The 16,229-nt window shown below is 40.3% G+C and overlaps 1 protein-coding gene across 1 annotated transcript in view; it reads right to left on the bottom strand.

Annotated features, from left to right (window-relative positions):
* Positions 1-16,229, bottom strand: part of TECPR2 (tectonin beta-propeller repeat containing 2) — a 100,123-nt gene that overhangs the window by 62,637 nt on the left and 21,257 nt on the right. The window contains exons 3-8 of the mRNA XM_089659430.1: positions 12,456-12,584; positions 9,963-10,094; positions 9,686-9,843; positions 8,502-8,814; positions 7,362-7,491; positions 5,649-6,056 (exon numbers count right to left, since the gene is read on the bottom strand). Coding sequence (XP_089515556.1) covers positions 5,649-6,056; positions 7,362-7,491; positions 8,502-8,814; positions 9,686-9,843; positions 9,963-10,094; positions 12,456-12,584 — 1,270 coding nt within the window. The remainder of the gene's footprint in view (positions 1-5,648; positions 6,057-7,361; positions 7,492-8,501; positions 8,815-9,685; positions 9,844-9,962; positions 10,095-12,455; positions 12,585-16,229) is intronic.

The following is a 16,229-nucleotide window of genomic DNA, read 5'->3' as shown; positions in this document are numbered from 1 at the left end:
GTACCATTTACCCCACCCTATTAATATTTTAAACTCTTATGAGCAGGGCTCCTCTCCTGCCCCCTCCTTGCACACACTGCCCCCCTCCCCCTACAAAGAGGGCCGGTCTCTTATATACGATCACAAAGGGGACCAATAGTTTAGATTTCAGCCAAGTGTATCCTGAATGTTTGGTTTTAGTACCCAAATTTTCATTTCGGTGCACCGCTACACTATTCAAACAATAAGCATCAACGCTGAAAAAAGTTACATTTATCTTTAAAGAAGAATTCCCCCCCCCCCCCCGAACAAAGCACGTGCCTCAGTTTTTCACCAACATTCATGCATTAGTTTTTAGCAGACCAATAACTACGTTAAAATGGAATTCCAGTCAAATTCTATCTGAACCTAAACCAACTCCCACCCCCATTACAAGCCTAATATATCTATCTTGTAAAAGCAAATATATGTTTACTTGTCTATTCTGAAGCCGCTCCAGGCCAATCACATGAGTGAATCCCAGTGCCGGCTTCAGTGTAGATGGACAGCAGACAATGGCTGCCCCATAGCAGGTCTATGGGTGATGTCATTACCCAGGCTCTGCCTCTTCTCTACACTGAAGCCAGTGATGGGACCTAATCATGTGACCAGACCGGAGCAGCTTCAGAATAGGCAAGTATAGACCTCTTTTCTTTTACAGGGTAGAGAGAACGGTCTAAAAATGGAGGTGGGAGTAGGTTTACTTAGAATTTGAGTGGAAGTCCGCTTTAAGTTTCACTTTTTGATAAAGACTTCCAAACCCGCTCCACAGTTGTGCCCGAGGACAACTGGAGGCTGTAGAGGGGGTGTAGGATCCCGATAAGTCCTAAAAGGCCTACTATTCACCAATATCTGGTGAGTGCAGTTTATGTTGGTTTAGCACTGGTGGATGGTGGAAGCACAGATCACAGAAGGATAACCCAAATTTTTTGTTGAAGCACTCTGGAATTTGGGAGAAAGGATTTATTTTTATAGTTTTTTTTGGACACTAAAATATAAATTTTAATATTTCATAATATGTAATTAATTTGGTTTGGATATTGGTTTGCGCTATTTATTTTGGTTTTTATTATTTGGTGTTTTACACTAGTGCACAGCAGCGTCTCATACCTTCGGTTGGAGATTATCCTGTGGCACAGGAGTGTGTATTTTAAAATCGCTTTACGTTTCAACCCATGTATGGCTAGCTGTAGTCTTTCCAAGTCTCCCTAGTAACACGTTGTATACGCATGCAACCTTAGGATTATAAAACGCCTTGAGAGCAAGGACGGATTTAAATGTACAATATTACATATTAAAACCTGTAATACAATAAATCCCAAGATTCTCATTTATTTTCCCCACTGGGTTGATGAAATTTGATATTCTGTATACACTTGGGCGACTGAATGGATAGAGAGATACACTTGGGCACAAAATTAGTGGCGCAGTAGTTTTCGAATGTGTGATTATCTAATTCCCCAGCTAGTACACTTGGCATGCATGACCTTGATTGGTAGATTGGATACTGTACAGTTCTGATGCAAGTTTCACCCAGAGTAACAGCACCACCTTTTGGTGTGTAAAGATTATGACACTTAGATGAATTCCACTAAGAAATATTGCACAAAAATGATCCAACAACAATCACTATGCCCCACCATTTTAGGCTGTAAACTCCCACGAGGGTCCTCCTAACTGTATTATAAATGTACGATCTCTCTCTATTGTAAAACTCTGTGCAAACTGTTGGCACTGTGGGAATATTATTAACCACTTGCCCTCTAGATGATTTACCCCCCCCCCCCCCTTCCTGACCAGGCCATTTTTTGTTTTACAGCCCTGCGTTACTTTAACGGACAATTGTGTGGTCATGCAACGCTGCACCTGCACATTTAAAAAAAAAAAAAATTTGTCAGAAATTTAGGCTAAAATGTATTCTGCTACATTTCTTTGCTAGAAGAAAAAAAAAAATCCCAATACGTATAAATTAACTGGTTTACGTAAAAGTTATAGCGTTTACAAAATGGTGGTATATATACACTGGGATTTTTTATTTTATACTAGTAATGGCGGAAATCAGAGACTTATATCGGGACTGCAGCAGGCATTCTGACACTGGGAGGGGGAACTGACTTGCTGTCAATGACACCAATACAGTGATCAGTGCTAATAAAAAAGCACTGACATTGTACTAATGGCACTGGGCAGCAAGGGGTTAACTAAGCACACTGCTTTGCGTGGCACAGCCATGCAAACCAGTGTGCAGGAGCTGACAGGGGAGAGAACTGCATTGGTTTACAAAAACACGCTCTCCCCCCTCCTTCCCCAGAGATGCTCAGCAATCACCACGCGCTGGCGAGTAATCCTCAGCCGGGACCCGGTGACAGAGCCAAGGCTGCGAATGGCTATATATTTACTGTGACAGTGTGGTGATCTATCACAACATAAAAAAAGGATATTTTGCCCAGGATTCTCACCAAGGCAGGTTGAGGAGCTCCAGGGTGCTGGTTTAAGTTGGAGGAAACGGTTTTCAGTTTCCTGAGTTTGTTTATTATTTATTTCAGGTACTTATATAGTGCCGTCAATTTACACAGCGCTTTACATATATATTGTACATTCACATCAGTCCCTAACCCTCAAGGGGTGTACAATCTAAGGTCCCTAACTCACATTCATACATACACATACTAGGGACAATTTAGACAGGAGCCAATTCACCTACCAGCATGTCTTTGGAGTGTGGGAGGAAACCAGAGTACCCGGAGGAAACCCACGCAGGCACAGGGAGATCATGCAACCTCCAGGCAGGAGGTGCTGTGGCTGGGATTCGAACCAACGACCCTAGTACTGCCAGGCGGAAGTGCTAACCATTTAGCCACTGTGCAAAATTCTGTTTGGGACCTGGAGCTTGGAGATTTCACAGTGATCTGGGTGGGAGGAAATCTCCAATCCTGGGACCAGGTTTTGGGAATGGCCAGGAGACTGATTGGGCAGGTGTGTGTGGGTCTCTTAGAGTAGTCTGACAGAGCAGACAGGGCCCAAGCCGGTGAGCTGGAGAAGCAGGAATGCTGTGAAAGGGCGCTAACCAAGTTACAGCGTTTTGTATGTGAATGGTCAAGAGGACGGAGGCATAAAGCCTGAGCAGAAGTGCTGCTAAAGAGCAAGGAAGATGAATCTCTTTTGCATTGATGGTGGATACCCGTCCCGCCCTGCAGCAGTATTTCTGCTATAGGGCGGACGGGAAGTGGTTAATAATAATAAGCTAGTCAAAGCTGTTGCAGATTGGAACAAACACACACACACCACACTTTACGTCTATTAACATGTTAACATTGGGCATCTGCTTGAATGTACATTTACATATGTGTAAATGCGTCACTTGTGGCTCGAAGCCCAGACGCTGCTATATAAAAATCCTGAATTTTGTAGAAAAGGTTAATCTCTACAATACAGTGCCCAAGACAGCATAAGCCCGGTATTAATTGAACTTTTGGGATTAATCTTCTTGTGATTGCTTTTCCTTAAGGCAACCCTGTCGCTAATTGAGAATGCAAAGTAAAACATTCAACACGTTTACATGGCATTCTAAATTAGAGACAGGTTTGCTTTAAAGCCTAACTCAAGCCAAACTTATTTACATGTGAATAGAGCAGGGAAGGGTTAAAGAATCTGTCAGGTTTTTTATTGTGTCATGTAACCCTATTGGGGAGATTTTCCTCACGTTCAAAATTAATTTTCAGCTGCCCCCCTTAATTACTAATAGGCATGATTTAAATAAATCCAGTACAGATTTTGACCTCCATACTTTGCACTGCAAATGTGGTGGTCAGGACTCAGCACAACGGACTGGTATGGTATTGCCTGTGCCTCTGCTATATCATGCTGACTGACAGGAATGCTTTCACAGAGCACAAACTTCTATTGTATCATAGAAGCTGAAAGACAGCGTTGTTAAGGTTCAGAACTGCTCTGCTATTATATGTTGAGATGAGGCCAAAACACAGAGTAATGCAGGCTATAGATGGGGAGAAAACCGGCCGATTTTTCTTTAAAAAAAAAAACGAAAAATCAGTCGTTCAAGTGGCCGACATTACCAGGTACGGTAAAAAAAACAAAAACAAACAAACAATCGGCCGATTTTAGCGGTTGCAACAATGTATCTATTTGTATCCATTTTGGATACAAATAGATACATTGTTGCAACCTCTAGAAATGTCAAAGAATCCTCCTCCTCCGATTTTTTTAATCGGTAAAAAGATCGGCCGATTTGCCCATAATTGCCGCGAAAATCAGCCGATCTTTTTCCAACTTTACCAATAACAAAAAAAAAAAAGGAAAAAACCCCACCCCTTAACTCATTCCCCTTTCAGAAACGTTTATGCTACATGCCTTTTTTTTTAGTTGCATGCAATAAAAACTCTCACAAAAACCCATAAACCTGAAATTTAGGCATCTCAATTTTTGCATTATTAAATTGGTCCAGCTTGGATCAATGTAAGTATATACGTATAAAACACACCACAGCACAAACATTTTTTAAATAAAATATACTGAAAAAAAGTCCAAATAAAGTCCAAAGAAAATTTCAAAGTATATAAATTGTGCTCAGTCCCAATTGGGATTGAGCACAATTTATAGAACTTTGAAATTTTCTTTGGACTTTATTTCAGTATATTTATTTTAAACATTTTGCGCTGTGGAGTGTTTATATTTGATTGTTTTCTTCTTTTCTTGAACAGCATTTAAATTTAGATTGAAGTTTATATATTTTTTTTTTCTGTGGCACAAGTTTATTTTTATTTTTTAAGTATATACGTGCCATACCGGTTGACTCCCTGTGGAAACTGTAAAATCATTGTGGTAGGCATCGCTTCTACAGTGAGCAAGCTTCCAGGTCTCGTGCAAAGCGGCTGCCCTTCTACTTAATGAACACAGAGGTCGCTCGCTTGGCATAGGTGCAACTGCAAGAACTCTTTGCATTTTCTCAGTGAATGCAACGTTTCCCTGATTGGATGAGGTGGAGATTGTGAGATCACGATCTCCGCTTTGTCCGATCAAGGAACGTTTAGCAGTCAATGAAAAAATGCAGTGTTTGCTTTATGGTGACCATGCTGATCAAGCGACCTCCTGTGTTCACAGTGCAGTCACTCAGCATGGCACCCAGAAGCTAGTGGTGATCAGTGTAGTAGCGGTGCCTACTAGTGATTTCCATTTTCTACAGGGATTCCCACAGGTGTGGCACATACATGCTTTCATTAGTCTAAGATGGACCAATGTAATTATGTAAAAATTGCCACACCTAAACTTTAGATTTAACATTACATTATATAAAATTGTATTTTGTTATAAAATATGGTTTCCCTGAACTTTGTATGCTTTTACCTGTGCCCATCCTGTACCTTCTTTGTAGGAACTGTCTATGAAGGGGTACACAATGCAGCAGCAGAATCACCGTTTGACACTGATAAATACAGCAGAATGTGGTGCTTCAGCAATCTGAAGACCAACTCAAGTTTTCAGGAAAGGGCAATGCCTGAGGCAGCCAATTTGGGTTCCCCTAAGCTCATGTTAACCGTGTCGGTCCACTAAATGACAGCTGACTGGTTGGTTTGGATTACTATTGCTTGCACATCACCCGTGTACTTTACCTTGTCTTTTCTTTTTCTTCTTCTTCACTTTAATGGCCTTCACCACCAGTTCTTGGTCAAATTCTTCATTGCTGATAGTGCTGAACCTCTGTGACAATGACCGCTGTGTTCGTACGGTGTTACGGGGAGAGTGGGTATCCTGTTCTGTCAGGCTGTAATCACAATCCAGAGAGTTCTGTGTTCCCCTGGTCACCTCTACAGGCAGAGAGCTTCTCCTGACTTTAAGCTCAATCCCTGACTCTTGGCCATCTTCTTCGGTCTCCAAAGGGCAAAGCTGGATCCTCTCTGTACGCACTGTCTGGGCAGCAGGCATCTGGTTCATGGTTTCTTCAGGCGCCAACAGATTGTGGGTGTCAATCTCCAGCTTTGAGTGTTTGGCAGGCACACGGAAGGGGCTATGTATGGATGCTATAAAAACAAAATGAAATCGCAAAATTAAAAGCGCTTTCAAAACGTTATATGGACATTGCATGAAAATAAATTTAAAAAATGCAAACGCCTGCTTATCTTGCACCCCTACCTTCAATATGTACTGTTATTTGTATAGCATACAAAGACGTTTTAACCACTTGACAACTGGGCTATAGCCGAATGACGGCTACAGTGTTGTCCAGTTCTGGGAGGGTATCATATGATGTCCTCCCAGAACGCACCCTCCCGCGTGTCCCCTGGGGCGCACACCCAGCGATCTCCATGACCGCTTTATCCTATGGACACAGCTGATCATGTGATATGGTAAAAGGCCAACCACAACGGCCTTTTACCACGTGATCAGCCATGTCCAATGACACCGTAGATCACCGGTAAATGCAGTTGCCGGTTATCGGCTGCACTTTCCTTACGCTGTCACAGCATGACTGGCAATTGTCAGAGGAAGGATCGGCACCGATCATCAGGGCACTGGTGATCAGTGCTCTGATGATCAGTGTCAGCAGTGCCGCTAGTGCCCAGCAGCACCACCCATCAGTACCCATCATTGTTGCACATCAGTGCTGCCTATCCATGCAGCCTTATCAGTGCACATCAGTGAAGGAGAAAAAATGACCTGTTTGCAAAATTTTATAATAGAAACAAAAGAAAACCTTTTTTTCTTCAAATTTGCTTTTTTTTTGTTTATAGCGCAAAAAAAATAAACCACCCAGCGGCGATTATCACCAAAAGAAAGCTCTATGTGTATGAAAAGAAATAAAAATTTCATATGGGTACAATGTTGCATGACCGCGCAAAAATCATTCAAAGTGCGACATCGCTGAAAACTGAAAATTGGCCTGGGCAGGAAGGGGGTATAAGTGCCCTGTGGGCAAGTGGTTAAACAACTCCTGTATGTGCCTGCACCCTTGTGGTAACTGTTTGGGAAGACCATTTTCTGTTCCGGCATGACTGTGACCCTGTGCTCCATAGAAGACATGGTTTGATAGGTTTGGGGAGAAGGTACTGCACAGAGCCCTAACCTCAATCCCACTGAACACCTTTGGGAGCACCAAGGGGGTGAATCCATGATAGCCTGCGCTCACAGAAAGTAGAGCCCAAGTAGAGTTCAATTTCTGTGTTGCCTAGGGCAGCACAGCAAACTACACCACTGCCTCTACTGTTTGTGGAGTCCAAGTCATTTTCTATGAGCAATATTACATACAATACAAGTTTCCAAGTCTGTGTTGAACTCCCACACCAAATATTACAGAAATGAGAGTTAAACAAAATGCAACTACATACCAGAAACAGCTCCTTCCGGCATGTCAGATATTCGAATTATCTCTCGGTCCCCTTTCAGGAGGAATATTTCATTGTTTATGCATGAGACACAAACAATATCCCCAGCACTTTCAAGACCTCCGATGACAGCCTAAAAAGAATTATGTCAAGAATGAGGGCTGGTTATATCAACAGTTTATTGCAACCAGGTGTCAATCACTGCTTTTTTAGTCTTTCCCAAGACAGAACTACAGAACACCTCTCTCGGTCTTCATCTTCATAACATTGAGGGGGCGAGTGCTTTTTAAATTTACAGGAGGTATCCTGGGCAGGGATAATTAAGCCTGAAATAACACTGCACGGTGCACAGGACAGCACTAGATTTCTGGCAGGATCAGCAGGTTTTTTATTGTTGTACAGATAAAACACTTTCAATGGCATATTTAACCTCTTTCTGACTTCTCTATAGCCAAAAGATGACTACAGCACAGCCGTTCAGTTCTGGGATGGTGTCTATAGACATCCTCCCGCTGTGTGTTCTGTGATCATGGTAAAGGGCCAATTACAGCGGCCCTCTGCCATGTGATCAGCTGCATCCAATCAGCAGTTGAGAGAAGAGCCAGTAACTGGCAATTCCGACAGGGGACATTTACACTGATAATCCAGGCACTGATCATCAGTGCCCACTTGTGTCTATCAGTGAAGGAGAAAAATTACTTATTTGCAAAATTTTATAACAGAAACAAAAATATTTTTTCAAAATTTGTCTTTTTTTCATTTGTTTAGTAAAAAATAAAAAACCCAGTGGTGATTAAATACCACCAAAAGAAAGGGCCTTCTCAAAGAAAAAAAAAAAAATTGTCGTATGTGTACACAGTGTCATTGCACACAATGCAATATGTATGTGCACACAATGGTCATTCAAACTGTGACAATGCCGAAAGCTGAAAACTGGCCGGGCAGAAAGGGTGTGAAAGTGCCTAATATTGGAGTGGTTAAGAGACCAAAAGGTGAGCAAAAAAAAAGAAGAAGCTTGTTTTTGAAGTTTATGAAGACTTTAAATAAGTAAAACAACAAAACTAGCAGATTAGGTCCATTTGGCTCGGATTCCCAATCTGCACAGTTCATTCCACTTATCTCTAACACACTACGTTCAGTCACCTGATTGACTGTATCGATGATGTAGATGCTGTACTCATCCCAGCTCAGAACCCATCCTTCATGTAGAAAACACGACAAGAGGCCCAAGTGCTTCTCACAGTTTTTATAGCTGTCCTGGTTCGTCGTATCCGCCCGAGGATACAGCTCAAAGGATTCCAGTTCATGAGATAAAATTTCCTTTAATATAAAGGTAGAGTGGACGGATCCTTGGACATCAGCCTTCCAGAGTCTCAGCCCGGGTCGACCAGCAAATAATGTTAGGTCGCTTTGCTTGCAGAGTCCAGGTATAAAACAGGCACCATATCTGCCATTTCTAAAAAAGATAAAAGGGAAGAGGATATAAAACCACAAATAAAACTCACCCACCAATAAGCACCTTTTAATACCTTAAATGAAATTGGTACTGATATTTAAATACACTTGCCAAATAGCAGCATGAGTGGTATTAAATCCAAAAATTTAATATATTGCAGCTTACCGACCATTAGATGTAGTGGCTGCATTATCTCTTTTTTTTTCCCAGCTCCCCCCCTCTTTTTCTACCTAGTGATCTGGCCAGTAACACATTCTGTAATAGAGCTTCCCCACTCTGGATAAAGGAGCACCTTTGCACAACAGCATTGCCAGTCTGGGGTGGGGGTTTTGGGCGTACTAGAAGATACAAAAACTAATAAATTGAAGCCAAAGTCCAACTCACACTGCAGTTACAGCAACAGCTTTCTTTTACATTTGTATGTGCGTATATGTGTGTGGGGGGGTATTTTTATGCTTGGGTGTGACTTTAATTTTTTAAAATTACTTTTTTTCAACATATAGGAGGCAAAGTCCCTTATGTGATGATTTTTTGGTGACAGGATCGCTTTATAATACCCTGCATGTCTCCCCTGTAATGCAGGCTGGAGATGGAGGGGGTACAACAGCCTGCAGATCATCAGTAGTCAGTACGCTTGTGTTAACATCCTAGCCATGCAGTATGGCAGAGGCAGGAGTATCACAAAGTAGCTAAAACAGACTTGCAATTCATTTGGAAAGTACAGACAGATCCTTTTATTTTAAGTTGTCCCTCCAGTTTTTCATGTGAAGTGTAACAGATCATGAAAGAAAAGTGTTTAAACTGGGGCTCCTAGCGGAAAAAAAAAAAATCCTGTAGAAAGTGAAGTTATTTAATGTGGAGAACTACTTACGATTTTCTAGGCTGGTTTCCCACTTGCTTGACAGACTTCTCCTCTGTATAGAAGAGCAGACATCTCTGAGTGGTGGACACTAGCAAGATTTTGTGGCTGTAATCTAGCTGGACTATTGAGGACAGCTCCTCCAGTATGAGGCTGGAGTTACAAGAGCCCTGGGGAGAAGAGAAAAAAAAAAAGAAGAAGGTTTACAGGAAGGATCAGTAAAAGAACTTAAGACAAAAAACAAAGCGAAGCCATGATGTCCGTTTCCTTGAAAAGTGTGAGAGCACACCTTGTCAAAGTCCAAATCAGACTGAATGATCTTCCCGCGATTATCTCCAGAGAACAACTTCATTCCATTGGGGCTCCAAGCTAGGGCGGTGATGCTGCTCTTGTGAACGCCAAATACATCAAACCTCCGTAACTGCAATGCAAAAATAGTAATCAGCTGTAAAAAAGATGTTAATGCCAAGGACTGCACCAATTCCAGGAGATTGGTAGCCAATAGATCTATAAAACACACAAAAGAAAAACAAAAAATAATAAAACACCGTACTTATGGCAAACGTAAAATAATGAGAGAAGAAAAAATGAATAAGTTCACCTTTTTACAAAATATAAATAAATGCACATCTTTTTGCAGCTAAAAAAAAAATAAAATCTGTATTTATTTTGTTTATTAAGAGCCTGTAAAGCACTACACCTGCAATCAGCAGGGCTCATGCAGACTGTCAGTGTAGCTGTCTGCTCATACCCAGGGGCGGACTGACCATTTGGAAACTCGGGCACTGCCCGAGGGCCCAGGGTCAGTAGGGGGACCCATGAGATGCCCCTGGTACCTTTTTCATAGGCTTTTTTGAGTTTGGGCAAGGACACAGGGGCCCCATGATCCCCTATTGCCCGGGGGCCCCATGAGTTGTCAGTCCGCCCCTGCTCATACCTTATACAAGCAGGCAGTTACAAAATGACAGGGACTATCAATGAACTACCTAGAGCGCTCACCAGTGCTCTGGTAGTTCACTGAAAACTACAAGCAGTCAGCCACAAAGGCTGATGGTACTTGTAGTTTTACCATTCACACAACAAGCTCGCTGCTGTCACTAGAGGCAATGGATCAGGAAGAGGCTGTGGCAGTGGGAACATGTTACATGTTCCACCCTAAAAATGGGTAGAACATATAACATATTCCCAAAGGTGAACTTATCCTTTAAAAGCTCAGTTTTAAGCACTTTCAGTGAATCAAATAAGAAAAGTGCCAAAAGAAAATACAAGAAATATGAGCTGCAAACCTAAAACCCTAACCAAGGTATAGATAATATAAATAAATATAGGAATGCGCTAAATAATAATTCAATCAAAAAAAATCAAATCAACTTACTAGTGCCAGTATAACAAAAAAAAGTGTCAAAGTCCAAACAAAATGTCACTCTGAAAATTGTGAATAAAATAACACCGTGATCATAATCCACCACCAGAAGAAATGAACTCACCAGAGCTATATGCTGATCAAATTATAAATCAGCATAAGCATTGTTGCTCTGGGAGCGATGGTAATCGGGTATATCCAGACTTTAGGAGCAATAATCTGCAGCAACAGGGGATATCCAGACTCTAGGAGTGATACTCTGCACCACCACCAAGTCAGCATATGAGGGAACCTCTTATCTGATCGTCTTCTCCACCATACTTGCAGTAACCACACTCCGGGATAAAGAAAAGGCATGATGGTGTAGCGTGTTTTTAAACCATTAACATTTATTCATAAGCAAATAAACACTCACAAACATGGTGTCCCGGCTGACACCAGCATAAATAACTCCGCATGGATAGCAATAATGGACGAGCCCCGCATACCGCGGATAATACCAGGGAGCATCCTGACGTCACATCTATCCAGGCTCCGCCCTAAGTGTTTCGTCACAAAGACGTCCTCACGAAGTGGCCTAAGCTTAGGTCTGGTGTCGTCCTAAGCCGCTCCGTGAGGACGTCTGACATTTTGTTTGGACTTTTACACATGGTCATTTTCTGTTATACTGGCACTATTAAGTTGATTTGATTTTTTTGATTGAATTATTATTTAGCGCATTCCTATATTTATTTAAGCTCTTACAGCAGCTGATTTATTACTTTACTGAGTGTGGAGATTCTTTATCTTTTAATTCTTGCCTATGTATCAGCTTAAGCCAGTGCCATGCCAGGTTTCAGGGTGGTTCCTTTCTCTTGTAGCATTCTCTAGTCCTCGCATACAAAGGTGACTCCAGAGTTGCGTGTATCAAGACCCCAAAGCCTAGGATGGCGAGGCACTACCCTGCTCCTCCCTTCTCCAAACTAATAGACTGCTCTGTCCACCATTAACTCTCTTCTGAAAGTTCAGGGAAGCTACACAGAGAATGGGAGCCAGCAGTACTCAAAGTTGTAAACTGCATGTGCTGGAGCAAGAATAAAAAAAAAAAAAAAAAAAAAAAAAGGAGAAGAAGAAATAGCTAAGTGGGGAAGCCTTGTAGAACTGTGCTGATCCTGGGGAGGATATCTGAGAGTTTAATGCTACCCGATATAGATTATAATCGCTTCCTAGCCATAAACCTAATCTATTCCTACACAAAAGTCCCCTAACACCCCTCAAACTTTACCTTTGCCAAACCCTTAAAACATCTAAAATGCCGAGTTAAAGTTAACTGCATCCCAAAGACAGTGCTAGAGTGGAACACCAAAGTGAAACTATTCATTTCTGCAGTGCCGTCAGTTCTGAGGCTGCAGTACACACACTATATGCTGCAACACTGACCTGCTTATTTCTGCCAGGTAGAGGGGACACCAGCTGGAAAATGGCCACCCTGCCAGACACTGTGCCAACGGCGACCAGATCATCAAAGCAGCTGAGGAGTTTAATGACCGATATGGATTCAGTCTTACCCTGGAATAAAAAGAGATATCAACCAGATCTAGATGGATATACCCAAAATAACAGGGGAGAGATTACATGTGGATACATAGGAGCTCTGAACTTGGGAAAATTCAAATATGAAAAACTTTAAAAGCAGACCTTGCAGTGCAATGCAGGATAGACCTTTAATGCTCCTCTGTGAAAGGACTTAAAAAAAGAAGAAATTAAATTGTCTGACCATATTATGCCAGAAAAGGTACATTTATATTTCCCTTACCCCAACCTTCTGCCTCTCTAGGTAGGACTTCCCCATCCTTTCAGGAAGATTACTGGGGACCAGGGTGGATAAAAATCAATGATAAAAAAAATCGTATTTTTTGGATTTAATTTGGATTTTTTTTAAATAAAATGCTTTTTGAGGAAAATATATTACCATCCAAAGGTTATTCCATCATGAAATAAAGATTAGTTTTTTAATTATGTAGAATAAGGCTGTATATGTTTAATTGTTTTGGTAAATAAATTCCATGAATCCATTCACAATGTCATGCTCTTCCAGAGGTTTTTGTAAGATTATTGGGCAGTTTCTCTGCCTACAAGATATTATCACAGATGTTGGTTTACTTTTGCAATTCTCAAAACTGAATTTGACTCAGCGGAGATCACATGCCTCTTCTTCACAGCAAAAATGTTATAACATGAACAGAGTTAAGAAAAAGACCTTCATCCTAACTTCTACAAACCTATGAATACAGAATCAACCCCTTCAGTGCGAAGTTTCAAGAAGTTCAGTGAATAGAAGAGAAACAATATTTTTCTGATTGTTTGGAGTGGAATAGATCTGCACAAGAAGAAAGTGAAACTAAGTGTGAGGAGGAAGGGGCTGACAGTCTAAGTTTCTTCAAATATATAGATTTTGTTTAGCCAAATTAGTTACCAAACATGGATGTTTAAGCAAATCACATATGCTGGAATGTTATTGTTTCAGATGAATAAATCTATTTAAATTGTTATTATTAAGGTAATGATTATTTTTCTCCTTCCTAAGTACAACAGAAAAGTTGTCCAAATATGAATGATTAACCTATTAAACTGGGGATAAAAAAACGAATATGAAAAGTTGTTCTTCTAAAAATCTTCATCTACTTGTATATTAAAGTTATACCAGCAAGAATTAGTCTTTATGTAGAAAACTAGGATTTACATCAAGCCTTACTGACTAGGGATTTAAATCAAATCCACCCTGCTGGGGACTGTAGAGCAGGTGAAAACTATTGAGAATAGATGCTCCAGTTCTATGGGAGATTTGGTTGCGCTGCATTACCCAGGATCTTGCCAGAAAGATTCACAGCACCCTCATCTGGGTGCTGCAGGTGGAAGACAGGGGCAAGTAAACATTCCCCCCTCCCCCCTTTCCAGCTACTTATGATCATACTATCTGCAGGTGATTTTATAGGGAGAGATCCTATTTGGAGCGGGTACCCCTGGAATCCAACCATGCAGTACACATGATGCATTGTATAGTGGTAACCTGGGAAGCTCATTAAAAGTCCAACCATCAACTCACGTCAAAAAGAACATAGAATATTTAGCGGCTCCCAAGGTACAGCAAGTCCTCTACATATGAACCTTTAAAGTTGCTAACTTTCAAAGATGCGCCTGTGCGTTCGCATGTCTAACCATGCAAGTTAGTTCGTTTGTCTGGTGTACATGGTTGCATGCATGTGGTTGTGCTTTTGTGTACTTTTCCTGTACAGTATCTATATCAAGATTATGAAGCGATTACAGTACACTGTACTATGCAGCGGATTGTGTTAGTTGGGTGCCTAGGCTAACTTTGTGGGACTTGCAAAGAAAATTGGAACCCACTCTCAGAAAAGGAATTTGTATGTAGGGGAATTACTGTATACTAAAAAGTGCTTAACTCAGCATCTGTGCACAACTCCGATCTTAGAGCGCCTTACATAAGAGGGTCTGGGTAACAAAGCATTGCGAATTGATGTCATCACTGCTTGCTAGCTGGCTAACTCCAAATATAAGAACAAGAGTTTAATTTCACAGTGAGGGTTATTTATTGCAATGTGCATGGTACAGAATCCGGTGCATAGAAACCAATCGGCTTCCATTGTTAAGGCTGGGTTCACACTAATGCGGTGCGGTACATCGCATGTGATTCGCACAGGAACCGCACCACATTCCTGTGCAAATCATTGGCCAATCAGTGATCACATGAATAGTAGTAAGCAAGATGTCACATGGTCAGGGTGGATTTGATTTAAATCACGATTTAAATCACTAGTCAGGCTTGATTTAAATCCTAGTTTTCTACATAAAGACTAATTCTTGCTGGTATAACTTTAATATACAAGTAGATGAAGATTTTTAGAAGAACAACTTTTCATATTAGTTTTTTTATCCCCAGTTTAATAGGTTAATCATTCATATTTGGACAACTTTTCTGTTGTACTTAGGAAGGAGAAAAATAATTACCTTAATAACAATTTAAATAGATTTATTCAACTGAAAAAAATAACATTCCAGCATAATTATTTGCTTAAACATCCATGTTTGTAACTAATTTGGCTAAACAAAATATATATATTGTAAGAAACTTAGACTGTCAGCCCCTTCCTCCTCACACTTAGTTTCACTTTCTTCTTGTGCAGATCTATTCCACTCCAAACAATCAGAAAAATATTGTTTCTATTCTATTCACTGAACTTCTTGAAACTTAGCACTGAAGGGGTTGATTCTGTATTCATAGGTTTGTAGAAGTTAGGATGAAGGTCTTTTTCTTAACTCTGTTCATGTTATAACATTTTTGCTGTGAAGAAGAGGCATGTGATCTCCGCTGAGTCAAATTCAGTTTTGAGAACTGCAAAAGTAAACCGAGCATCTGTGATAATATCTTGTAGGCAGAGAAACTGCCCAATAATCTTACAAAAACCTCTGGAAGAGCATGACATTGTGAATGGATTCATGGAATATATTTACCAAAAAATTAAACATATACAGCCTTATTCTACATAATTAAAAAACTAATCTTTATTTCATGATGGAATAACCTTTGGATGGTAATATATTTTCCGCAAAAATCCGATTTAAATAATAAAAAAAAAAAATCAGATTTAAATTTAAAAAAATCCGATTTGATTTTTTTAAAAAAATCATTGATTTTTATCCACCCTGCACATGGTACAAGGCTATTCACAACAGCCTTGTACCATGTGACAAACTATGACCAATCACAGTATTTTTGAATGGCTGCAAGAACACAGCCAGAGAGAAGGAGAAATGATTGCTTTTACAGCTTTTATGGGTGTAAAAGCAATCCGTGTAAAAAAAAAAAAAAAAAGAAATATCTCCATCACCCCACACAAGTAGTGCAGTGTCACTATGGTAACACTATACTGCTAGGGTGACAGTACTAAAAAAAAAAATTATACATTTTTGACTATAAACCAATTTGGGTTTGTTTTTTAGTAAAAAGATAGATGCATACATTTTGGCCAAGATTTATGAAGAAAGATTATTTATCTGCAAAATTTTATAAGAAAAACTTTTTATTCAAAAATTATTGTACTTTCATTTATAAAGCAAAAAAATAAAAATTCCAATGGTGAATAAATACCACCAAAACAAAGTTTGATCGGTCTAAAAATAAAATGCTAAAAA

This window comes from Staurois parvus, unplaced genomic scaffold (genome assembly GCF_062004578.1).
Source record: "Staurois parvus isolate SC_StPar_1 unplaced genomic scaffold, SC_StPar_1.0 ptg001156l, whole genome shotgun sequence".
NCBI classification, from domain to species: Eukaryota; Metazoa; Chordata; class Amphibia; order Anura; family Ranidae; genus Staurois; species Staurois parvus.
This window is presented reverse-complemented; position numbering and strand designations above follow the sequence as displayed.